This window comes from Salmo salar, chromosome 09 (assembly GCF_965601325.2).
Source record: "Salmo salar chromosome 09, fSalSal1, whole genome shotgun sequence".
Lineage (NCBI taxonomy): Eukaryota > Metazoa > Chordata > Actinopteri > Salmoniformes > Salmonidae > Salmo > Salmo salar.
Window position 1 is genome coordinate 68,532,420 of NC_138299.1, and position 25,528 is coordinate 68,557,947.

General features: G+C 44.2%; 1 protein-coding gene across 3 annotated transcripts; it reads right to left on the reverse strand.

Moving 5' to 3' along the window:
• Positions 1-5,835: 5,835 nt before the first annotated feature.
• Positions 5,836-25,410, reverse strand: LOC106611589 (leukocyte cell-derived chemotaxin-2). Of its 3 annotated transcripts, XM_082955880.1 has the most exons (7): positions 25,313-25,349; positions 18,269-18,339; positions 17,956-18,134; positions 17,675-17,738; positions 8,236-8,347; positions 7,791-7,942; positions 5,836-7,333 (listed from the first exon to the last, which is right to left on the reverse strand). In XM_082955880.1, exons 5-7 carry the CDS (start codon positions 8,325-8,327, stop codon positions 7,167-7,169), a joined length of 411 nt encoding a protein of 136 aa, XP_082812006.1. In that variant the 5' UTR covers positions 8,328-8,347; positions 17,675-17,738; positions 17,956-18,134; positions 18,269-18,339; positions 25,313-25,349; the 3' UTR covers positions 5,836-7,166. The 3 variants fall into 3 exon arrangements, with proteins under 3 accessions (XP_082812006.1, XP_014067439.1, XP_014067437.1); XM_014211964.3 differs by lacking the exons at positions 17,956-18,134; positions 18,269-18,339 and having other exon boundaries at positions 25,313-25,410; XM_014211962.3 differs by lacking the exons at positions 17,675-17,738; positions 17,956-18,134; positions 18,269-18,339; positions 25,313-25,349 and adding an exon at positions 8,578-8,734.
• Positions 25,411-25,528: the final 118 nt, after the last annotated feature.

Genomic DNA, 25,528 nt, shown 5'->3' on the forward strand with positions numbered 1-25,528 from the left:
CCTGTAGGTATGCAACTCTGTGACTTCCAAGTAAAAACAATAATTTAGGAAAAATGCATCCGAACATGCTCTACAGGTGATAAGTTGACCCTAACAAACTGTCCAACAACCAGTCATGTGAAGAACCCTTCAAAAGTACTACCCTCAGTGTCTCCAGTTTACAGTGTGGATGTTTAGTTAGGTCACTCACCATCAGGTTCGGACTGAAATCTAATTGAAGTCTGCTTTCATCCAGACCATCGAAGATGAGCATGACATTATAGTCGGCATATTTATGTGTCGTTTTTTTTCCGTTCAGGGTGGAAATCATTTATAAGCCCATGAAGACTGTACTGCCTTTATTTAATCAATTTCATATTTTCGGTAAGATGAAATCCACATCCACACACCTCACACACATGGTTATGGGCTTTAAAAAGAAGACACCTGTACCATGTCAAACATAGAGTTAAAATGTATTACATTTTGAGTTTGCATCCCAATAAATCACTTTATATAAATCACAGAAGACTGAAATATAACAAAACATTTGACATTGAAACACCCGATTTCTGACGGGTACCTAAGAGAGACAGAGAGACAGAGGAAACACTGGTAACACAGCCGCCTGTGTCCTCACCCTGGTGCTACAACATGGAGATGCAACTTTTGACATGAAGCATTTCAGGGAACTCAGTCTCAACTTTGGTCCTTGTACATCACACCACTGTTTAGATTGTTACGCTCTTCTCCCTTCCCTTCAGTGTCCCCCTATTTTATCCTCTCTTCAGTGTCCCCCTATTTTATCCTCTCTTCAGTGTCGCCCTATTTTATCCTCTCGTCAGTGTCGCCCTATTTTATCCTCTCTTCAGTGTCGCCCTATTTTATCCTCTCGTCAGTGTCGCCCTATTTTATCCTCTCTTCAGTGTCCCCCTATTTTATCTTCTCTTTAGTGTCCTCTCTTTTCTTCTCCCTTTACTGTCCCCATATTTTGTTACACAGGCAGATGTCGAAAAGCAACAGCCATATTCAGCTTTCTATGTTGCTTTTCAACTCATTCTAAAATTCTCCTGGCTTCTTGTGTCATCAAAATTCAACTACTTTTTGAATGTGGCATCTAAAAATACCTAAAAATAAATTGGCCTAAGATGGCTTAAGATGAAAGTTACTCTAAAGACCCTAAAAACTCATCAACGTCAGTGTTTACTGAGTAAAGATTTGTACCTTTCTGGTAACAGATACAGTTGCGGCCAAATATATTGGCACCCTTGCCATTTTTTATTCAATTAATTCCCTATTTCTTCTCAATTAAGTTAAAATTGAGAATAGATTTTGGTCTCCAGATTTTCAACATTGCAGAACCAACTCAAGATAAATACCATGGACAAAATGATTGGCACCCCGGAGCTAGAACATGTTTGCACAGCCTTTGGCCTAGATAACTGCTGACAAACGCTTTTTGTAGCCATCATTGAGCTTGCTGCATCCTTCTACTGGCAATTTGACCCACTCTTCAGCAGCAACCCAGCAGACATTGGCATGATGTGGGCCCAATAATAATTGATGTATTTTATGTAGCACTTTTCATTACAAAGAGAATCTCAAATATGCTTTAAAAACTAAACAAAACAAATGTAGGGTACTGGCAGTGGCAGGTCTTGACGATGGTCTTTCACAGCTGACAGGGTGCTGAGGCTTTTCAGAAAATAAATAGTAGTGCAGGGCGTGTCGATGATACAGGGAGGGAGAAGCGTCAGTCGGATAGACAGGCCTGGAGCTCTTCATCAGGCATATTCAGTGTATCCTCCTCCTCCTCCTCCGTAGGTTGGCTGGATCATCAACCACCGAAAATGTAGCCTGAAGTTATCTTACAAACAAATGTAACAAAAAACCTTCAAATGAGTATCACATCCGTGGCTACATTTTGAGGTTACTGTAACTGTAAATGTCTTATGTAATCGTATAAAGCGTGCAAGTTCAAGAGAGCATGCATAGGTCGTCGCAGGTCTGTGGAGTTCTTCACAATTGCAGAATCTTGAACGGCATTGGTCACTTGCACCATGTGCTTTAATGTAATCTCAACTGCAATCCAGATCATTTGGTTCTGCTTGATGAAGCACAGTGATAACATATTAAACTTTTGTGTAAATAAACAAAATAGCTGACACTGTATTCCAATTTAAACTTTGCTGTGCTTTTATATGGTTGAAAGCGCAGTGATAGACATTTGGGTGACAGCTGAACCAAAAATCAGACATTGTTTATCGATAGGAATTTGGTTGTGCTGTCACATCCTGACCCTTGTAAGAGGTCATTTTCCATAGTAGAGTGGTCAGGGCGTGACAGGGGGGTGTTTTGGGTGGTTTTGGTTTTCTGTTTCTATGTGGGGTTTTTCTAGATTTCTATTTCTATGTTTTTGTTTTCTATGTTTTGGCCAGGTATGGTTTCCAATCAGAGGCAGCTGTCTATCATCTCTGATTGGAAGCCATACTTAGGCAGCCTGTTTTTCAGGTGTGGGTGTGGGTAGTTGTTTTCTGTTTTGTCAAGTGTACCATACGGAACTGTTGTCGGTCGTTTGTTGAAGTGTTTTTTCCATTAAAGAAAAGAATGAGCACTATACAAGCTGTGCGTTGGTCTCCTTTAGCCGACCCCTGTTACAGAACTACCCAACATGACTGGATCAAGCGGCGTGCCGGGGCAGAAATGGACACCTGGTCACATACGGAGTGGATGGAGAGGAGGAACTGGACTTGGGGCCAGGTAATCGATAGATATTGGAGCCTACCTGGGAAAAACAAGAGGCAGCCCCCCAAAAATGTTTTGGGGGGGCACACGGGTAGTTTGGCTGGGCCAGGGGTGAGGCCTGAGTCAACTACCCGTGCTTTTTGTGGTAAGCATGTGCCTGCCTCTCGCACTCTCTCTCCAGTGTGCCTCCATAGCACAGTACGTCCTGTGCCTGCTCCTCGAGCTCTCCCTCCAGTGCGCCTCCAGAATCCAGCGGTGTCTGCAGCCCAGCGGTCTGCAGCCCAGGGCCTTCAGCAGCGGTCTGCAGCCCAGGGCTTTCAGCGGCGGTCTGCAGCCCAGTGCCTTCAGCGGCGGTCTGCAGCCCAGGGCCTTCAGCGGCGGCCTGCAGCCCAGAGCCTTCAGCGGCGGCCTGCAGCCCAGAACCTTCAGCGGCTGCCTGTAGGTCAGAACCTCCAGCGGTGGTCTACAGCACAGAGTTTCCGGTAATGATCTACAGTCCGATTCCTCCGATAATGATTCACAGGCCAGTATTACAGAAGCGGAGGGGTCTGCGGGCGGAACGGGGGTTACGCCCTGAGCCGGAGCCACCTCCGTTGCTGGAGGATCGGAGGGAGAGGAAGGTTCTGGGTGTAGCACATGAGCCGCCATAGACTTTTGTCACCCTCCCTGCCCTCCCTTTGTGTTTGGGGTTGTTTTGTTGGGTTTTGTTTGGGTGCAGTCGGAGTCTGCACCTTTGGGGGGGGGTACTGTCACGTCCTGACCCTTGTAAGAGGTCATTTTCTATAGTAGAGTGGTCAGGGCGTGACAGGGGGGTGTTTTGGGTGGTTTTGGTTTTCTGTTTCTATGTGGGGTTTTTCTAGATTTCTATTTCTATGTTTTTGTTTTCTATGTTTTGGCCAGGTATGGTTTCCAATCAGAGGCAGCTGACTATCGTTGTCTCTGATTGGAAGCCATACTTAGGCAGCCTGTTTTTCAGGTGTGGATGTGGGTAGTTGTTTTCCGTTTTGTCAAGTGTACTTTACGGAACTGTTGTCGGTCGTTTGTTGTTTTGTTGAAGTGTTTTTTCCATTAAAGAAAAGAATGAGCACTATACAAGCTGCGCCTTGGTCTCCTTTAGACAACCCTTGTTACATGTGCTTTTAGATAGTTGAAAGCATAGTGATAACACATTGGCAATTCAACTCACTTTTGGCTGTCTTTTTGAGTGGATTAATATAGGTTGTAATCTCATTGATCAACGTCACAACCAAATATTACCCAATTATCCCATGTTGAAATGACGTGGTGTGCCCAGTGGGTTGTGACAGAAGTGAGCTTTTCTCTGAGTTGTGGTGTCAGTCAAACTTTGACTCTCTGCCTTACTGTCACTGAAAGAACAGGAAGTAGGTCAGTGATTGTTTCAGCAACACATTTGAAGAAGCAGAGAGAGAGAGTAATAATAATATTCTGAAAACGCTTTCATCAAAAATCTAAAAGCGTTATAGGGTTGGGGTTCATTTAAATGTCAGTTTACTCATATTCTTTCCAGGTTAATTTAAATGTTACTTTACTCCTCTTCTTTCCATACCATTTTACCTCCTGTCCAGCGCTGCATTTAACCTGAAAATATTGGTTGGGCAAACTCAATCAACAAAGCTCATATGCATTAAAACCAGTACACTACACTGGCTACACATTGAATGCACTAATAATTAATCTCAAAAATTAATTTGAAGCTACACACACAAATGTTATAACATTTGGGTTATGATCAGATTATGGCTACGTCCCATATCTTTAGCTCTTATTGCACAAAAGACCACGGTAGTCGAGCATACTTTTATAGAGTTAACTAACTAGTAATCGGTCTGTAATATTGTGACACAAAGGGGCCTGCTTAATTAACAATATGCAATGTTTATAACACTATTCCCTCGCTTCATATATTGCACAGTTCCAGTTCCATCAAAGACATTTATAACTAATCCTTCTCCTACATATGGTTCCATCGATATTACAGTCTGCCATCAAACATCAACAATAGCCACTGCTCTATGATCCACACCAACCACTCGACTAGAATCTTCTTTTCCAGCTTGCTTTGTTTTTAATGGATAACCATATTTTCAAGTTTAGGTGGCTAATTAGCACCAATACATTTTATCTCTACATTTCCTTCATAACACTATGTTTGAAAATCATTTGCTCTGAGATAGCTAAGCTAGTCGACATGTTTCAACTAGCTAAGCTACCTAGCTTCAAGACGTGGTAACAGTGTGTGGTAAACAACTAGCTAGCTATGAAGTTGACAAAGTTACCGGGCATTAGATGTTGATTTATCTGTGGCCAATGACAATGGGCCTTCTTGGGCGGGCACTTCTACTGTAAATCAATGGGGCACCGAAGAGGGGTTTTTGCTAGCTAGCTCTCCCAGCAGGTGCTGTGGTGACGTAGTGTCCTCGTGAATGACAGCACCCTGAGCGTAGTGTCCCAATGAGTGACAGCACCCTGAGCCAATCACACGCGACCAGAGAAGATCAAAGACGCCTACGCTCTGTACTTTCTCTGTCTGCCCCTCCACCACATAAAGCACTGAGCGAGTCTGAAACAGCTGCATTTTGGAGCTGCCTTACTCAACAAAAATTGACCAAAACAACAATACAATGGAAACCGACCACATATGCTTTATTAGGTCTATCATTTTTTGTAGAAAATTAAATTGTTTTCTAACCGTAAGTTTGTTATTCCTCTGTACTTGGAATAGATGCCTGCCCTAAGTGTCTCTGCTTCACTGCTCCTGCCATCTCTGCACCACTAGTTTCCATATCAGTCCCTTAGCCGCCTTGTTCATTGGCACCTCCACTTCCTCTCTCCGAAGGGACTGTTTAGCTAGCACATCTACTTCCTCGTTCCCTTCCACCTTCACATGGGCTCGACATTGCCTTAATGGGTGCGCTTGTTTTGTTTGGTTTCAGTTGTGTAAAGTAACACATGCTCAGAATATTAGGTTGTTTAGTGCACTGGAAAAATGTGTCCTGAACACAAGTTGCGCAGCCACGCCGTTGTTTTTATTGAGACAATGACGAATGATACTGTTGAAAATATGAAAAAAATCCAAAACGGAGGCTCAGATACAAAAATACACATTATTTATTAGGAATGATTTATGATGTATTTATTTTGTTGTTAATACCCCAAAAGGACCAACATATTTTGACCCCTAAATGCATCAACATGGGTCATTTTAACCCCAAATTGGAAATAATGGCAAAATGGCATTTTCTGTCAAACAGTAACACTTTTTCTTTTATTAAATTCCCCAAAATATGCATATATTTTTAAATTTTCACACATTTATAGTCAAATTTCATGTTTAAAAATATACATTTTAGTATGTTTTTCATGTTTTAAACAGTTATTTTTATCAATAGAAGTTTCATTCCAAATTTTCAGAAATGTTGGTAAATTAGCTTTAATTGTCTAAAGAACTTATTAAAGAGATGGGTGTTTTTTTCCACCATCTAGTCATGGTATGGGGTTGTTCAATGACACACATGTTGTCACGACTTCCGCCGGAGTCGGTCCCTCTCCTTGTTCGAGCGGCATTCGGCGGTAGCCATCACCGATCCACTTTTCATTTTCCATTTGTTTTGTTGTTGTTTTTTTACACACCTGGTTTCAATTCCCCCATTACATGTTCATTATTTAACCCTCTGGTTTCCCCGATGTTTGTGTGCGTCTTTGTTTTATTGTAAGGCTGTATCTGACGGCTGGTATATTGTTACCGGGTTTTTTTATTACGCCTGTTAATTTCGTGGTACCGTTTTTTTTCCAGCACCATAGTATTGTGTTCATACTGATGTTTTCTTGTATTAAATACCTTGTCCACGCATCTCAGCTCTCCTGCGCCTGACTCCTTTCACCAGTTACCCACAGCCTTGACACGTGTATTTGTTTTAAATCTATGTTTTTTTCAAAGTTTACTATTGAGTCCACATTGTCAGATTAGCCACGTAAAACTAGTACACAAAAAAGAGATTTTATATATATATATATATATATATATATATATATATATATATATATATATATATACCACAGAAATTATATATTAACACAGAAATCATTGTAAATTATTTTCATGTCTGTAACTAGTTGCATAAAAGGATAAAAAAAAGGTTTTTGAAATTATGAATTACCCCTGTTGATGCTTATAGGGTTAAAACTTTATTCCAGAAGTGTGCAACTTTTATGTATTTTATACTGTAATAAAAAATGTTTATTATAATAAGCAAATTATTATTTTTAAACACAGTAAGCCCATCTATTGGCCAATGATTACAATCATTTTGTAGATTGATTGATTGATTGATTGATTGATTGATTGATTGATTGATTGATTGATTGATTGATTGATTGATTGATTGATTGATTGATTGATGGAGAGGCCAAAGGGGACTCCATTAGAAAAACTTGGTGGGGTCAGACTTGTCACACATCTGGACGTGGACGTGAGAAGTGATCCCTGGGTAGACACTTTGCATGGTCAGCAGGGTCCCAATCCTCTGGCCCTTCTTCACCACCCCAGAGTACTTGTCAGGCTTTACGTAGAACAGCTTAAAGCACAGACCTAGAAAACAGAGACAACCACAGTCAGTCAATCAATCGATCAATCAATCAATTAGACAATCGATTCAGCCACATATTCTTCCAATATCCATTCCGCCATGTGACATATTATTTGCTAGTATACCTCAGTGAAACAACAGAGCCAGAATATTGAGATACAGGACAGCCTAAAAACACGCCACTACAGCCATGACCAAAATTGACTTTTTCTTAGTGGTTAGGAGAACTTAGACAGCAGGTAAGGAGAATTAATGTAGCAGGTTAGGAGAATGAAGTTAAGGTTAAGAAAAGGATTAGGGTTAGCGAAAATGCCTTCCTAACCTGTTACGACAATCAGAGTGAAGTGGTTGGTTTTTAGGGAGTTCCATCGGAATACAGTGCATATTTACAAGCATAGCATTAACTTAACTATTTATCTCGGTTATTTAAAAGAAAAATGATTCAGGATAGACACTGACCCTCTCCACTGAGGTTGATCCCATCATTGATGGCTGCCTTCTTCGGGTCTGTGTACACGATCACTTTCCCATTGAGTTTCACATCAAATGGAGCGTACACTGTGGCCCCATCATTACACACAATGTCCAGGCCCTGATGCTCACGGTTTCCTCTGGGCATAGATAGGAAAGGGTATTAATGCTGGGGGATTCACAAAGTATTCAGAGACTCTCTCAATCACAACACTATGGTATGTTTTCATTCTTGTACTGTATACAGTAAGAGCATTAATATTGAATTAATGGGATTTTAGATTTCAATCATTGTCATGGAATGTGGTTAACATCTTATCAACTAAAGTATGAGGTAAATTGCAGACAGTAAAATAATACAAAACCAAACTGATACATCAAAATACATGCCACAAATACTACAGACACACACACACACACACACTTGCCATACCTGCGTGCGCCGTAGTGTCCTTGTCCCCATCTGTCCCCTGTCCTCCTCCTGTTACTGGAGTTGCCGCTGCACAGCTGACCAAACTTGACCATCTCGCACTCTGACAACACAGCTAGAGATGGGATGGACCACAGATATATTTACCAAGGAGGAAAAGCTTTTACGCTGATATTTTCTACTAAACTATTTAAGGGTATTTATATTAAAATGGCAAAATTATATTGAACACAAACTGCACCCAGAACCAAATTACATGTGCGAGCTGGACAGCTACTTGATTTGATATTGCAATGGATTGACCTAATAGTTGAATGAATATATGTCATTTTTGGTTATTCTTACCTATGAGCACCACAGTAAACAAAAGAACAGCAGTCCTCATGGTAAAGCCTTAGATGATGCTTTCACTCAAGGAGAAAATCTACAAGAAAGTCTTGCTCAGCTTCCTTCTGTGTTTCTGACTGCATAATGTCTGTGCTTAAATACCTCTTGAAGTTAAACTTTCCTACATTGCACACCCTTGTATTACACTCTTTCATCAGAGTAGAAAACCCTGAATTTGGAAATGCTTCGTTTACTTTATGAAATCCAGAAAAAAAGATTTGGTAGAACAAAATGGTGGACAGCAGGGTAAACAAGTGGTTATGCTAAAATGTTTATTCTATTCTTCTGGGTAATTTAATTTATGGTCATATTCTTATATTTTATCATGTTTTATTGTTGTTGCATTGTCGAGAAGGAACCTCCAAGAAAGCATTTCTTTGGACTTGAAACTTGAAGCCTGTCCCTGACCTTTACCTGTTTCTTGGCAAATAAGGTTTGTTCAGAATACTCTGATTGGGTTAAAAAAAAAATACAGAAAAATGTTGACAAATTATAACATTTGGTTCTACTGTCACTTTAAGCGATGAATATACTCCAATAGAGAATAAATGTAAACTTTATAACAGAAATAAGTGCCTAACACATGGTGTACATTATACAATAATACCAAATTATAATAAAGAAAAACACATAATGGCCGTCTTTGACCTGTTAATGTGATAATGTTCAAGTGTATTGGTTAGTATGTAAAGCACCTGGTTATAAGAAACCATCAAAGGTATCACAAATCAGTTTTACATAATTTACCCTTTTGACCCTTCACCCTTTTGGAGAAAAGAATCCTCATGGTTTCTATGGGCTACGGGCAGAGATACTTTTCCTTTCTCTGCTACAAATGAACAGAAAATGGTAAAACGGTGTGCCTGGGGCACGTGTAATACTGACAGTCTGTACCTGGAGAGGTAAGAGAGTGGTGTCTTTTTTATACCCTTTCCAAAACCAGAATCTAACAGAGAGAAGTGTAGGTTGTGGATAAAGCTTTGTGGTCATTCACAGTTGAACACAAGCAAGATAACGAAGGACACATATATGTTTGCTCCAAGGTAAGCAACCAAGTTAAGTTAACCTTTTGCATAATGTGTAATATCTCAATATATTACTAAGAGAAAAAAGAAGCCAGCTACCACCTGGTTGAAGGGAAATTTCACAATTTTTCAACTTCACAAGCTAAGTGTTTCCAATGACATAATGAACCAATTACTAGACAATTTGTAGGCAATTCCTAATCATAATTGGTTAAAATCACAGGATGCACACCGATGATGTCAAAACATAGAAACACATAATTTTCACATATGTTGATGTTGGGCTGGTGCTGGAGATGATGAAAATGAAGTTGAACAATTGTGACATTTCCCTTTAACAATAACATAACAAAACTAACATTAATTTTCATATTCCATTTATCATTGTTACCACCATTTTGGCTGGTGAAATATAATGTCCCAAAGTCCATTTATTGCATATTACAATTCTGAGGTAGATTCTCCATAAGGCACACACATTCCAGTCTCTCACATTAGAGAACAGAATGGAGTTGGGCTGTTGCCTTACAATTTACGATGGGCATCAGGTCATAACCCCCAGGTCATATCTGTTCACCCATGACTGAGTGGGCATGCACGCCTCAATCATCAAGTTTGCAGATGACACAACAGCAGTAGGCTTGATTACCAACAATTACGAGACAGCCTACAGGGAGGAGGTGAGGGCTCTGGGAGTGTGGTGCCTGGAAAACAACCTCTCACTCAACGTCAACAAAACAATGTAGATGATCGTGGACTTCAGGAAACAGCAGAGGGTGCACCCCCCTATCTACATCGACGGGACCGCAGTGGAGAAGATGGAAAGCTTCAAGTTCCTTGGCATACACATCACTGACAAACTGAAATGGACCCCCACACATACAGTGTGGTGAAGAAGGTGCATCAGAGCCTCTTCAACCTCAGGAGGCTAAAGAAATTTGGCTTGTCACCTAAAACCCTCACAAACTTTTACAGATGCACAATTGAAAGCCTCTTGTTGGGCTCTATCACCTCCTGGTATGGCAACTGCACCACCCGCAACCGCAAGGCTCTCCAGAGGGTGGTGTGGTCTGCCCAACGCATTACCGGGGGGCAAACCACCCGCCGTCCAGGACACATACAGCACCCGATGTCACAGGAAGGCCAAAAAGATCATCAAGGATATCAACTACCTGAGCCACTGCTTGTTCACCCCGTTATCATCCAGAAGTCGAGGTCAGTACAAGTGCATCAAAGCTTGGACCGAGAGACTGTCACTAGAACATTAGAGGCTGCTGCCTAGACATAGACTAGAAATCACTGGCCACTTTAAAGAATGGAACACTAGTCACTTTAATAATGTTTACATATCTGGCATGACTCATCTCATATATACTGTATTCTACCAAATACTAATTGAGTGTATGTAAACTTCTGACCCACTGGGAATGTGATGAAAGAAATAAAAGCTGAAATAAATCATTCTCTCTACTATTAATCTGACATTTCACATTCTTAAAATAAAGTGGTGATCCTAACTGACCTAAGACAGGGAATTTTTACTAGGATTAAATATCAGGAATTGTGAAAAACTGAGTTTAAATGTATGTAAGGGGTGCCTAACTGATGGCAGTGAACTCAGACGCAATAGAGCAGAACTAGGAAATAGCCTGAGCAGTTTAATTTAAAAAAAAACAACGGCATAAAGACATAACGAACATGGGTACAAAACCCGACGCGCACCAGAAAACATGTGCACAAGCACTTACTACAAACAATCCCACACAAAGACATGGGGGAAACAGAGGGTTAAATATACAACAAGTAATTGAGGGGATTGAAACCAGGTGTGAGGAAAACAAGACAAAACCAATGGAAAATGAAAAATGGATCGATGATGGCTAGAAGACCGGCAACGCCGACCGGCGAGCGCCGCCCGAACAAGGAGAGGACCCGACTTCGGCGGAAGTTGTGACAGTACCCCCCCCTTGACGCGCGGCTCCAGCAGCGCGCCGATGCCGGCCTCGAGGTTGACCCGGAGGGCGAGGCACAGTGCGATCCGGACGGAGACGGTGGAACTCCCGCAGCATTGAAGGGTCCAACACGTCCTCCACCGGAACCCAGCACCTCTCCTCCGGACCGTACCCCTCCCACTCCACAAGGTACTGAAGGCCCCTCGCCCGACGCCTCGAATACAGTATAGAGCGAACTGAGTACGCCGGGGCCCCCTCGATGTCCAGAGGAGGCGAAGGAACCTCCCGCACCTCAGACTCCTGGAGCGGGCCAACCACCACCGGCCTGAGGGGAGACACTTGGAACGAGGGGTTAATACGGTAATCAGGGGGAAGCTGTAACCTATAACAAACCTCGTTCACTCTCCTCAGGACTTTAAATGGCCCAACAAACCGCGGGCCCAGCTTCTGGCAGGGCAGGCGGAGGGGCAGGTTTCGGGTCGAAAGCCAGACCCGGACTCCCGGTGCAAACACCGGAGCCTCACTGCGGTGACGGTCTGCACTGGTTTACTGGCGGAGCACGGCCCGCTGGAGGTGAACATGGGCGGCATCCCATGTCTTCTCCGTGCACCTGAACCAGTCGTCCACCGCAGGAGCCTCGGTCTGACTCTAATACCAAGGCGCCAGAACCGGCTGGTACCCCAGTACGCACTGGAAGGGGGAAAGGTTATACAACCGCAGAAACCTGCCCACATCCTGGTTCACTCTCTCCACCTGCCCATTACTCTCGGGATGAAACCCTGAGGTAAGGCTGATCAAGACCCCCAGATGTTCTATAAACGCCTTCCAAACCCTCGAAGTGAACTGGGGACCTCGATCAGACGCTATATCCTCAGGCACCCCGTAGTGCCGGAAGACGTGCATAAACAAGGCCTCCACAGTCTGTAGGGCTGTAGGGAGACCGGGCAGAGGGAGGAGACGGCAGGACTTAGAGAATCGATCCACAATGACCAGGATCGTGATGTTTCCCTGAGAGGGGGGAAGATCGGTAATAAAATCCACCGACAGGTGCGACCAAGGCCGCTGTGGAACGGGTAAGGTGTGTAGCTTCCCTCTAGAAAGGTGCCTACGAGCCTTACACTGTGCGCACACCGAGCAGGAGGAAACATAAACCCTCACGTCCTTGGTCAAAGTAGGCCACCAGTACTTCCCAGCCAAACAGCGCACCGTCTGACCGATCCCAGGATGACCAGAGGAGGGTGACTTGTGGGCCCAATAGATCAACCGGTCACGGACAGCAGACGGAACTTACAGATGCCCAGCAAGACACTGGAGGGGAGCGGGCTCTGCACGTAACGCCTGCTCAATGTCCGCGTCCAGCTCCCACACTACCGGCGCCACCAGGCAGGAGGCCAGGAGTATGGGAGTGGGATCCATGGGCCTCTCCTCTGTGTCATACAGTCGGGACAGTGCATCTGCCTTAACGTTCTGGGAACCTGGTCTGTAGGAAAGGGAAAAAACAAAACAGGTGAAAAACATGGCCCACCTTGCCTGGCGAGGGTTCAGTCTCCTCGCTGGCCAGATGTACTCCAGATTGCGGTGGTCAGTCCAGATGAGAAAAGGGTGTTTAGCCCCCTCAAGCTAATGTCTCCATGCCTTCAGAGCCTTGACAACAGCCAACAGCTCCCGGTCCCCCACGTCATAGTTTCGCTCCGCCGGGCTGAGCCTCTTCGAGAAGAAGGCACGGGACGGAGCTTCGGTGGCGTACCCGAGCGCTGAGAGAGCACGGCTCCTATCCCAGCCTCGGACGCGTCCACCTCCACTATGAACGCCAAAGAGGGATCCGGATGGGCCAGCACGGGAGCCGAGGTAAACAGAGCCCTCAGTTCGACCACTGCAAATGTACCGGGCCGCCCTTCAGCAGTGAGGTAATGGGAGCCGCTACCTGACCAAAACCCCGGAAAAACCTCTGGTAGTAATTGGCAAACCCTAGGAACCGCTGCACTTCCTTTACCGTGGTGGGAGTCGGCCAATTACGCACGGCTGAAATGCGGTTACTTTCCATCTCCACACCCGAGGTGGAAATGCGGTACCCTAGGAAGGAGACGGACTGCTGAAAGAACAGGCATTTCTCAGCCTTGACGTACAGGTCATGCTCTAACAGTTGACCAAGGACCCTGCGCACCAGGCACATGCTCGGCGCGTGTAGCGGAGTATATCAGAATGTCATCAATATACACCACTACACCCTGCCCGTGCAGGTCCCTGAAAATCTCGTCTACAAAGGCTTGGAAGAGTGATGGAGCATTCATCAACCTGTATGGCATGTCGAGGTACTCATAATGCCCTGAGGTGGTACTGAACGCCATCTTCCACTCATCTCCCTCCCGGATACACACCATGTTGTAAGCGCTCCTGAGATCTAATTTGGTGAAGAAGCGCGCCCCGTGCAATCGATGTGGCGATGAGCGGTAGCGGGTAACTGTACCTCACCGTGATCTGGTTTAGACCTCAATAGTCAATACACGGGCGCAGACCTCCCTCCTTCTTCTTCACAAAAAAGAAACTTGAGGAGGCGGGTAAAGTGGAGGACCGAATGTACCCCTGACGCAGGGATTCGGAGACATATGTCTCCATAGCCTCCGTCTCCGCCTGTGACAGGGGATACATGTGACTCCTGGGAAGTGCAGTGTCTACCAGGAGATTTATGGCACAATTGCCCCTTCGATGGGGTGGTAATTGAGTCACCTTCTTTTTGGAGAAGGCGAGAGCCAAATCGGCATATTCAGGGGGAATGCGCACGGTGGAGACCTGGTCTGGACTTTCCACCGTAGTAGCACCAACGGAAACCCCTAAACACCTCCCCAAGCACTCTAGCGACCACCCCGTGAGAGTCCTCCGTTGCCAAGAAACAGTGGGGTCATGACAGGCTAACCAGGGTAGGCCTAGCACCATGGGAAACGCAGTAGAGTCAATGAGGAAGAGACTGATTCTCTCCTTGTGACCCCCCTGCGTCACCATACCCAGAGGAGCGGTGGCCTCCCTAATCAACCCTGACCCTAATGGTCAACTGTCTAAGGCGTGAACGGGGAAGGGCACAGCCACGGGAACAACGGGGATCCCTAAACTAAGGGCGAACGATCTGTCTATAAAATTCCCAGCCGCGCCTGAATCGACGAGCGCCTTATGCTGGGAAAAAATTGGAATCATTTTGAATGCAGCTGAATTTTTTGGGAGTCTTTGTGATTTCACAGCCAAGTCTGTGCAAACATCGGTGGATGTTTCGCCATCACACGCCCCTGAGCCTGTGTTGAGATGTATTTTGGAGTGGACTGGGATTGAAGAAGTGGGATGGGTTTTGTGAGTTGATGTCACGACTGTTCAAAGGATCGGACCAAAATGCAGCGTGTTCGTAGTTCCACATATTTATTTATTCCGTGAAACTAAATGCAATACACTAAATACTTGAAACACAAAAAACAAACAAACCATGACGCAGAGAGGAAAACACACTACTCAAAATATAATCACACACAAACACAGGTGGGACAAACATCAACATAAATACGACCTCCAATTAGAGGGAACGAGGATCAGCTGCCTCCAATTGGAGATCAACCCGAACAACACCAATATAGAAATACAAAACTAGAAACTGAACATAGAAATACAAAAACAGACAAACACCCCCTGTCACACCCTGACCTACTCTACCATAGAAAATAACAACAACTATGGTCAGGACGTGACAGTACACACCTCCCCCCCAAAGGTGCGGACTCCGACCGCACCTAAAAAAAATACATGTTTTTTTTTAAAACAACAACAAACCCCCCACACATCAAACCCACCCAACAACAAAACACAAAGGGAGGGTAGGGTAGGCGACTAATGTCTACGGCGGCTCATATGCAGTACCCAGAACCTTCTTATCTAGCGCCTCCCCCCATGGAGGCGGCTCGGGTTCGGGGCGTAACCCCCACTCCACCCACTGATCCCTCTGCTTCTTTACCACCTGACCGTGGATGATCGTCGAAAGAACCGGACTGTAGATCATTGCTAGAGGTTCTGGGCTGCAGGCCGCCGCTGGAGGTTCTGGGCTGCAGACCGCCGCTTAAGACTCCGGGCTGCAGACCACCGCTGAAGGCTTCGGGCTGCAGACCGCCGCTGAAGGCTCCAGGGTGCAGACCGCCGTTTGAGGCTCCGGGCTGCAGACCGCCGTTGGAGGCTGCGGGCTGCAGACCGCCGCTGGAGGCTCCGGACTGGGGAGCGTCGCTGGAGGCTCCGTACTGGGGAGCATCGCTGGAGGCTCCGTACTGGGGAGGCGCACTGGAGGCCTGATGCGTGGGGCTGGCATAGGAGGCGCCAGACTAGTAACACGCACCTCAGGGGCGAGTGCGGGGAGCAGGAACAGGACACCCCGGACTGGGCAGGCGCACTGGAGGCCTGATGCATGGAGCTGGCATAGGAGGCACCAGACTAGTAACACGCACCTCAGGGCGAGTGCGGGGAGCAGGAACAGGACACCCCGGACTGGGCAGGCGCACTGGAGGCCGGGTACGTGGGGCAGGCACAGGATATACTGGGCCATGGAGGCGCACTGGAGATCTCGAGCGTAGAGCTGGCACAACCCGTTCTGGCTGGATGCTCAACCTAGCTCGACTAATGCAGGGCGCGGGCACAGATCGCACCGGCCTGTGAGTGCGCCCTGATGACACAGTGTGCATCACTGCTTAACACGGTGCTTTCCCCGTCACTCGCTCCCCACGGTAAGCACGGGGAGTTGGCTCAGGTCTCCATCCTGACTCTGCCAAACTTCCTGTGTGCCCCCCCCCCAAAAAAAAAGAATGTTGGGGGATGCCTCTCGTGCTTCCTTCGTTGGGCTAGCTCCTCGTAATATCGCCGTTCCTCCCTCGCTGTCTCCACCTGTTTCCATGGCAGGGTCTTGTCCCCTGCCATTACCTCCTCCCATGTCCAGGACGTCCTCCATTCTCTCCTTTCCCTGGCCCAGGATCCCTGCTCCTCCTGGGCACGCTGCTTGGTCCTTTTTTGGTGGGTGATTCTGTCACGGCTGTTCAAAGGATCGCATCAAAATGCAGCGTGTTCATAGTTCCACATATTTATTTATTCCGTGAAACTAAATGCAATACACTAATTACTTGAAACACAATAAACAACAAACCATGACGCAAAGAGGAAAACACACTACTCAAAATATAATCACCCAAAAACACAGTTGGGACAAACATCAACATAAATATGACCTCCAATTAGAGGGAACGAGGATCAGCTGCCTCCAATTGGAGATCAACCCAAACAACACCAACATAGAAATACAAAACTAGAAACTGAACATAGAAATACAAAAACAGACAAACATCCCCTGTCACGCCCTGACCTACTCTACCATAGAAAATAACAACTTACTATGGTCAGGACGTGACAGTTGATTTGTTTAATTTTGGTATTTTGTTTTCCCCTTTCCTGCAATGTTTGAATACCCCGTCCAGCTGGTGGCGGTAATTCACAATAACATTGGATTCCAACCGCCGTTAAACCCAATCAAAGAATAAGAATATATCAAAGGCCTGTCCAACTGATTAGTTTGGGCACCAGCCCTTGTTGTGACAAGCTTGTAGTGGACATTTCACCTTGGGCTCTCCAGAGTTCCATTGAAGGCTTTTTTGTCTGCTCCTTTATGAGTATAATTGATGGTTGTCTCAAAGTTACTGAGTACCTATTTTGGGAGTTCCCTTAGTGTTATTAATGTGTGTTTCTCCATATTTGCAGGAAGATAAACTTGTCCGAGTTAACAACAGTAACCAAGGGGGGTTAATTTGCGAAGGGTTAATTACTGTAACAATACTGTGAGAATAATTTTACTGCTTCTAAATCTATTTTTTATGACATAAATCATAATTACTTAACCAAACATCTTGTAGTTTATGTCATTGTTTGGTTTAACAATACATATTTTAATAAAATAACATCATATTTTCAGCATATACCTGCCTACATATAACGCAGACAAATGTCATCAAGACATAAACATTTGAAAGCATGCTGTCCAGTTTAAGCCGCGTAACTTTTCTAACTGACCGTGTTCACGTCAGTTTCATCATCACCCTCCTCCTCTTCCTCAGTGGCATCTGTCTTTCTCTGGCTGGACACAAGAAAAGAGGAAAACCACACATTAGAGACTTGAGTGCAAAGCTTTGATAAAAGAAGGGAGTGACTATTTTAACAGACACGTATTGTTAGGCATATGACACCTAGATTGTGGAAAGCTGGTAATGTTTCAGTCAGACTATCATAATAAAGTGGAACCACTATTAGAGCTTCAACTTGCAGTTTAACTCTGCTTATAGGCCTAACTTTACCGCTCTTCAGGATGCCCTGGGGGAGGATTTTGGGGACTTCGGGCTGTCCTGCTCTTTGACATTGGTCTACTTGACCATGCTTGCCCTCTTCATGGTCCTTTGTCGGTATAACCATATTGTCGCTGTGACCACTGCTAGGAGAGTGGCCAGAGAACCAGCCATCACTGCAGTGGATATGTCTAAGGGAGATGAGGTTGGACTTAGTTCGAATTTCTACTTTGTTTGTCAGGTTTTAGAGTGTTGTGTGCTTAACTTTAGACAAATTGTCCGTGTCTGTGACCTCAGAATATCTGAACTCTTAGCATTCTCTCACCATCACTCATTGCGTCAAGATCCATTGTGCCATCAAACAAAGCAAGACGAGACTAGCGTCACCTGCGAAGGCTGCAATAGGTAAAAATGACAGGCAAGTCACAATGTATTAACAGATAGTCACATGATACATAACTTTACGACAAAGGGAGACTTCATGACACATACTGGAGTTTTTTGCATGACCAACGCTACGGTTTATCTCCGTTTTTCAGTGAATGCATCAATAGCAATGTTATCATCCATAACATAGTTATAGCAATAGTAATAACATAGGAAAGTACAAAGGGAATCTGATCTTAAGTTGAACGTATGACATCAGCTCTTTGCAGCCACATTCACGTCAGTAGGACAGGGGCGGAAATCCCGGGGGGGACGGGGGGGACACGACCCCCCCGTCCTGGGAAAAATATGATTTGTCCCCCCCAATATATCACTGAAACATAACTATGTAATTTAAATAATATTAATAATACGCAATGAAAGCAATTGTGCTGATTATAGACACTTAATAGCTTGTTTTTAAGTTTCAAAAGATTGCGACCCCCCCCACCCTTTGCCTCACAAAGGTTTGATCCACTGCCAGTTCCTTAGCTTGCGAGGTAACGTAGAGGTCGTATCTACTGTCTGAAAGGCACTCAATGCACGTAACTGACGTGAGGTTAATCCAGTCAATCGCGCACACACACTAGCTGAATATGCAGAGCTAGCGCGCAAATATTAACTATTAAGCTAGCTAGTACCTATTCCATTTATGTGGCGTCGTCAAAGATGGAATCTTTGCTATCGTCAATTTATTCCAAGATCAGCATGCATGTAAGTTAGTGCTTCAAAGTCCCTGTGATAAGGTTAGCGATAAACTGAACAGAACTACACTCTCTTCTACCATTGTTTTAAATATATTTAATGGTCTCGTTGCAAAAGCTAAATTGTCGCAAGGGAACTTTTATTTATATATTTTATTTCACCTTTATTTAACCCGGGTAGCAAAGATTATAGCAAACACCACTGAATTGGTGCTCGCTAGCTTTGCAAATTCAGCTATTGTTAGAAGCCAGCCAATATGAAACAAACGATTAAAATTACAAAAGGTTGCAGCATATGTTGTGTAAATGGTGAACTCATACAGCTGTCAACTCTTGTCACTGCAATCTGTTTCACATTTGCTAGCTACCTTTTAGATCGAAGCCCATATAGAATGATAGAAGATAAGATGATAGAAGCCCATCTCCTACTGTAAATAACCTACATACTGTGTGTGTGTAGCCAACCAGGTAGAAAAATGGCAGAAAAATGGCAGAAAAAAGACGGACATCAGAGTATTTTTCAGTACACCAAAACGCAAAGTAAGAACCCTAGTAGCCTAATATCTCAAAGACTAGTTGATAAAATGTTCATAAGAAAGAAATGAAATTCTAATGGAAATGTTTCACAATGATGTCATTAGGCAGAGCAGGCAACAGATGGCACACAGACAGACTGGCAGAGACAGGGAGTCTCAGGTAAGTTTGTTGAGTCTTTGTTTGGCAACATTATGAAAGGTTCTCAATTTTTTTGACTTGTAAAATAGGAACATAATTGGAAAATGCCATGGATACCCCCACTCTCAACTTAAACTGGTGACTGAACTAAGATTTGTTAAAGGCAATGGTATTGCTGTTGTGATTAGTTGTGTAGTTTTGGGTACCGGTAGTTAGGAGTACGGTAAACACCTTATTTCTTTGGTTCCTCAATATACATTTACCATATTACAATGTAGGCTATGTGTTACAGCACTACTTTTGGTGTCCCCCTCAGGAATTGCTCTTGAGAAAATGTACTGAAATTGTCCCCCCCAAAGTTGATATCAGATTTTCGCCCCTGCAGTAGGACTAAGCACAGACATGGCCTATGCTCATGGCCCTGAATATAATCAGAATGTGCTGAATCTCAACTTCTCCACTAGATGTCGGGCTACACCACTTTTGTTTCTGGCATGTCTTGGTTCTTCACCTTATTTCACTTCTGTTTTACCAATTAGCTAGATATTTGAACTACAACCAATCAAACCAACTAAGAAGTGATGAAATGTAGACCTTTTTACCATTCATCAAATCATGACCAGTATTGTTTCTGTTACCCAAATTATATTGCACAAATACATAAGGGCCAGTGTTCATGATTTAGTGACAGAGAAGTTGAGATGACGATGACAGTTTAGACGTTCCGTTTGTATTACCACTCATTTCTCTTCAATTGTATTTTGAGTTTCACTGCCCACCACAAACAATGTATTTGTTTTCCTGAGTATACTGCATGTGTTACCAAACATATTTCACCTCAACAACCCTTACAATAGATCAAAACCTCATCCAAATGTCATTCAGGTTTCAGTTGAGGTTCCTGTGTTCAGACGCTGGGTTCCCTGACGGTTATCAAACAATGTATACGAAACGCTTCAGTCTGGTTTTAGACCCCATCATAGCACTGAGACTGCACTTGTGAAGGTGGTAAATGACCTTTTAATGACGTCAGACCGAGGCTCTGCATCTGTCCTCGTGCTCCTAGATCTTAGTGCCGCTTTTGATACCATCGATCACCACATTCTTTTGGAGAGATTGGAAACCCAAATTGGTCTATATGGACAAGTTCTGGCCTGGTTTAGATCTTATCTGTCAGAAAGATATCAGTTTGTCTCTGTGAATGGTTTGTCCTCTGACAAATCAATTGTAAATTTCGGTGTTCCTCAAGGTTCCGTTTTAGGACCACTATTGTTTTCACTATATATTTTACCTCTTGGGGATGTCATTCGAAAACATAATGTTAAATTTCACTGCTATGCGGACGACACACAGCTGTACATTTCAATGAAACATGGTGAAGCCCCAAAATTGCCCTCGCTAGAAGCCTGTGTTTCAGACATAAAGAAGTGGATGGCTGCAAACTTTCTACTTTTAAACTCGGACAAAACAGAGATGCTTGTTCTAGGTCCCAAGAAACAAAGAGATCTTCTGTTGAATCTGACAATTAATCTGGATGGTTGTACAGTCGTCTCAAATAAAACTGTGAAGGACCTCGGCGTTACTCTGGACCCTGATCTCTCTTTTGAAGAACATATCAAGACTGTTTCAAGGACAGCTTTTTTCCATCTACGTAACATTGCAAAAATCCGAAATTTTCTGTCCAAAAATGACGCAGAAAAATTAATCCATGCTTTTGTTACTTCTAGGCTGGACTACTGCAATGCTCTACTTTCCGGCTACCCGGATAAAGCACTAAATAAACTTCAGTTAGTGCTAAATACGGCTGCTAGAATCCTGACTAGAACCAAAAAATTTGATCATATTACTCCAGTACTAGCCTCCCTACACTGGCTTCCTGTTAAGGCAAGGGCTGATTTGAAGGTTTTACTGCTAACCTACAAAGCATTACATGGGCTTGCTCCTACCTATCTTTCCGATTTGGTCCTGCCGTACATACCTACACGTACGCTACGGTCACAAGACGCAGGCCTCCTAATTGTCCCTAGAATTTCTAAGCAAATGGCTGGAGGTAGGGCTTTCTCCTATAGAGCTCCATTTTTATGGAATGGTCTGCCTACCAATGTGAGAGACGCAGACTCAGTCTCAACCTTTAAGTCTTTACTGAAGACTTATCTCTTCAGTAGGTCCTATGATTAAGTATAGTCTGGCCCAGGAGTGTGAAGGTGAACGGAAAGGCTGGAGCAACGAACCGCCCTTGCTGTCTCTGCCTTGCCGGTTCCCCTCTTTCCACTGGGATTCTCTGCCTCTAACCCTTTTACAGGGGCTGAGTCACTGGCCTACTGGTGTTCTTCCATGCCGTCCATGGGAGGGGTGCGTCACTTGAGTGGGTTGAGTCACTGACGTGGTCTTCCTGTCTGGGTTGGCGCCCCCCCCCCCCCCCCCCCCCCTTGGGTTGTGCCATGGCGGAGATCGTTGTGGGCTATACTCGGCCTTGTCTTAGGACGGTAAGTTGGTGGTTGGAGACATCCCTCTAGTGGTGTGGGGGCTGTGCTTTGGCAAAGTGGGTGGGGTTATATCCTGCCTGTTTGGCCCTGTCCGGGGGTATCATCGGATGGGGCCACAGTGTCTTCTGATCCCTCCTGTCTCAGCCTCCAGTATTTATGCTGCAGTAGTTTATGTGTCGGGGGGCTAGGGTCAGTCTGTTACATCTGGAGTATTTCTCTTGTCTTATCCGGTGTCCTGTGTGTATTTAAATATGCTCTCTCTAATTCTCTCTTTCTCTCTTTCTGTCTTTCTCTCGGAGGACCTGAGCCCTAGGACCATGCCTCAGGACTACCTGGTATGATGACTCCTTGCTGTCCCCAGTCCACCTGCTGCTCCAGTTTCAACTGTTCTGCCTGCGGCTATGGAACCCTGACCTGTTCACCGGACGTGCTTGTTGCACCCTCGACAACTACTATGATTATTATTATTTGACCATGCTGGTCATTTATGAACATTTTAACATTTTAACATTTTGACCATGTTCTGTTATAATATCCACCCTGCACAGCCAGAAGAGGACTGGCCACCCCTCATAGCCTGGTTCCTCTCTAGGTTTCTTCCTAGCTTTTTGGCCTTTCTAGGGAGTTTTTCCTAGGGAGTTTTTCCTAGCCACCGTGCTTCTTTCACATGCTTTGCTTGCTGTTTGGGGTTTTAGGCTGGGTTTCTGTACAGCACTTTGAGAATATCAGCTGATGTACGAAGGAATATATAAAAATAAATTTGATTTGATTTGATTATCACAATCCTATTTTTCCAATAATCTTCATGAGAAAATAAATTACCTTTCAGAGCCTCTTTGGAGAATCAATAGAAATGACGTGGGGGAGTTACTCTGGGGATGCTGTGAATTGCTAAACCTAATTGTCTGTGTTTTAATGGCCATGCTAAGGCTTTCCAGACCATTAGAGGAAGAAACCATTAGCCTCAGAGGTCATTTAGCCTCCATTTTGTCAGCCCACTATGAGGCTGGTAGTGTCTGCTATGGGTTTGCCAAAGCTAACCCTGTTGACATGGAGAAAGTCCATTGATTGGTCTAGTAGTTAAGTGTGTGCATCCTACTTGCTCTAATACGCATGCACACACACACGTACACACAGCATGCATACGCACAAACATAGCGGTACACTCACAAACATAGAGGTATGAATGTGTGTTTCTTTGTCCGAAACATACTGTATAGAAAGTGCCCATACAAGTGTGTAAAGACACTAACATTCATACTCTTTCTCCCTCCTTCATTTAGTTACTGAGTACAATAAATAATTATTTGGCATTTTAACCAAACTTAACTATTTTGGGAAGCCCAAATGGTCCATTACTTTTATAGATTTGCAGATTTGCATTGTTTCACATCTATAGCTACCCTTCTCATCTTCCATCCAGCTTCAGGAGACTGAAAAGATTTGGCATGAGTCCTCAGATCCTCAAAAGGTTCTAGAGAGCTGCACCATCGAGAGCATCCTGACTGGTTGCATCACTGCCTGGTATGGCAACTGCTCGGCCTCAGACCGCAAGGCACTACAGAGGGTAGTGCGTACGGCTCAGTACATCACTGGGGCCAAGCTTCCTGCCATCCAGGACCTCTATACCAGGCAGTGTCAGAAAAAGGCCCGAGCAATTGTCAAAGATTCCAGCCAACCTAGTCATACACTGTTCTCTCTGGTACCGCACGGCAAGCAGTATCGGAGTACCAAGTCTAGGTCCAAGAGGCTTCTAAACAGCTTCTACCCCCAAGCCATAAGACACCTGAACATCTAATCAAATGGCAACCCAGACTATTTGCATTGCCCCCCCCCCCCCCCCTTTTACGCTGCTGCTACTCTCTGTTATTATCTATGCATAGTCACTTTAATAACTCTATCTACATGTACATATTACCTCAATTACCTCGACTAACCGGTGCCCCCGCACATTGACTCTGTACCGGTACCCCCTGTATATAGTCTCGCTATTGTTATTTTACTGCAGCTCTTTAATTACTTGTTCCTTTTATTTCTTATTCTTATTCATATTTTTTTTAACTGCATTGTTGGTTGAGGGCTTGTTAGTAAGCATTTCACTGTTGTATTCGGTGCATGTGACTAATAAAATGTGATTAGATGTGATTTGATGCTCAGCAATTGGAGAGGAAATAATGACATGCAGAAGAGAAGTTTCTAATCTAATGTAGTTCATCTCATAGGTTCAATCGGTATGGCTGGTCTGAATGGATAGCTCGCTTTACTTCTTTCAGTAAGCATAATACAATTCACATTACTTCCTCTTCTATGTGCATAATGGGAATGTGTGTTAGTGTTTAAAAATATTAACATCATCAGCATAGCATCATGTCTCTCCTCCTGTTTTCCATTATCAACGTACAGAATGTCATTCACCTATTTGCCTCATAGCCTATGAGCAGAATAATGCAAATTCCTTACGCTTGCTGTTTAACCTATGGGCACAGTCTTATCACATTCCTCTCTCTCAACCAATGGGCATACATCTTGGGATGTGTTTGTATGTCAAACTTACCCATGTTCTCGTACTTGCTGTGTCACAGCGAAAGTTACCGACAACCCTCCACCTCTCCACCATCACCAGCTAAGACCTGTCATTGGAACCTCTTAATCCCTGAGGGGGAGATTTCACTGCCAGCTGCCCCGCATAGGGCTACCTGCCATCAAAGGATCAGGCTCTGAGGATCATCCCTCAGAGACGAGGCCATTCCCCAAACTATTTTAAGAAGTGTTTACACTTGCATTTTGTCTCTGTTGTTCATTCAGTTAAACTTTAATCTCAATTGAATTAGCCAAATACAGGAAAAGGAGAACTTGGTATGTTGCAAAAGTGACAGATGTCTAACCAACCTATTTTCAAACGTGCACTTACACTATTTCAGATGCCAAAGCCTTTGTATATGTGCAAAAGTTTATTTTTATCAAATGGTTTTCTTTGTATGTCAGACTACGTCGTAAATTCAAATATTCCATTAGACACATGCAGATATTCTTATCAATATCGGTATTTTGAAAGTTTATGAACAAAAAACAACATACCTAGTCAAATGTATTGGAATCCCAATGAAGACAAAGGTTATTATTCTGGTTTAGACCCACCCAACAGACGCTTCGACTGGTCATGGGTGTCACTCACTTATTCCCCCCTTCCCCCCCATCCCCCAAGACTGCTATGCCATGATACCCCTTATCACTCCACACAATTGGCCAAAACAAGGCGTTGGATCCACTGCTTGCTGGCACTTGATTACACAC

What these genes read in the sequence shown, in the direction of transcription:
- LOC106611589 (XM_014211962.3), bottom strand. Translation starts at nt 8,617, where the DNA reads ATGAGGACTGCTGTTCTTTTGTTTACTGTGGTGCTCATAG. An exon ending in GTTTACTGTGGTGCTCATAG is followed by an intron (nt 8,348 to 8,577) that starts GTAAGAATAACC and finishes TCCCATCTCTAG; the next exon opens with CTGTGTTGTCAGAGTGCGAG. An exon ending in GGACACTACGGCGCACGCAG is followed by an intron (nt 7,943 to 8,235) that starts GTATGGCAAGTG and finishes ATCTATGCCCAG; the next exon opens with AGGAAACCGTGAGCATCAGG.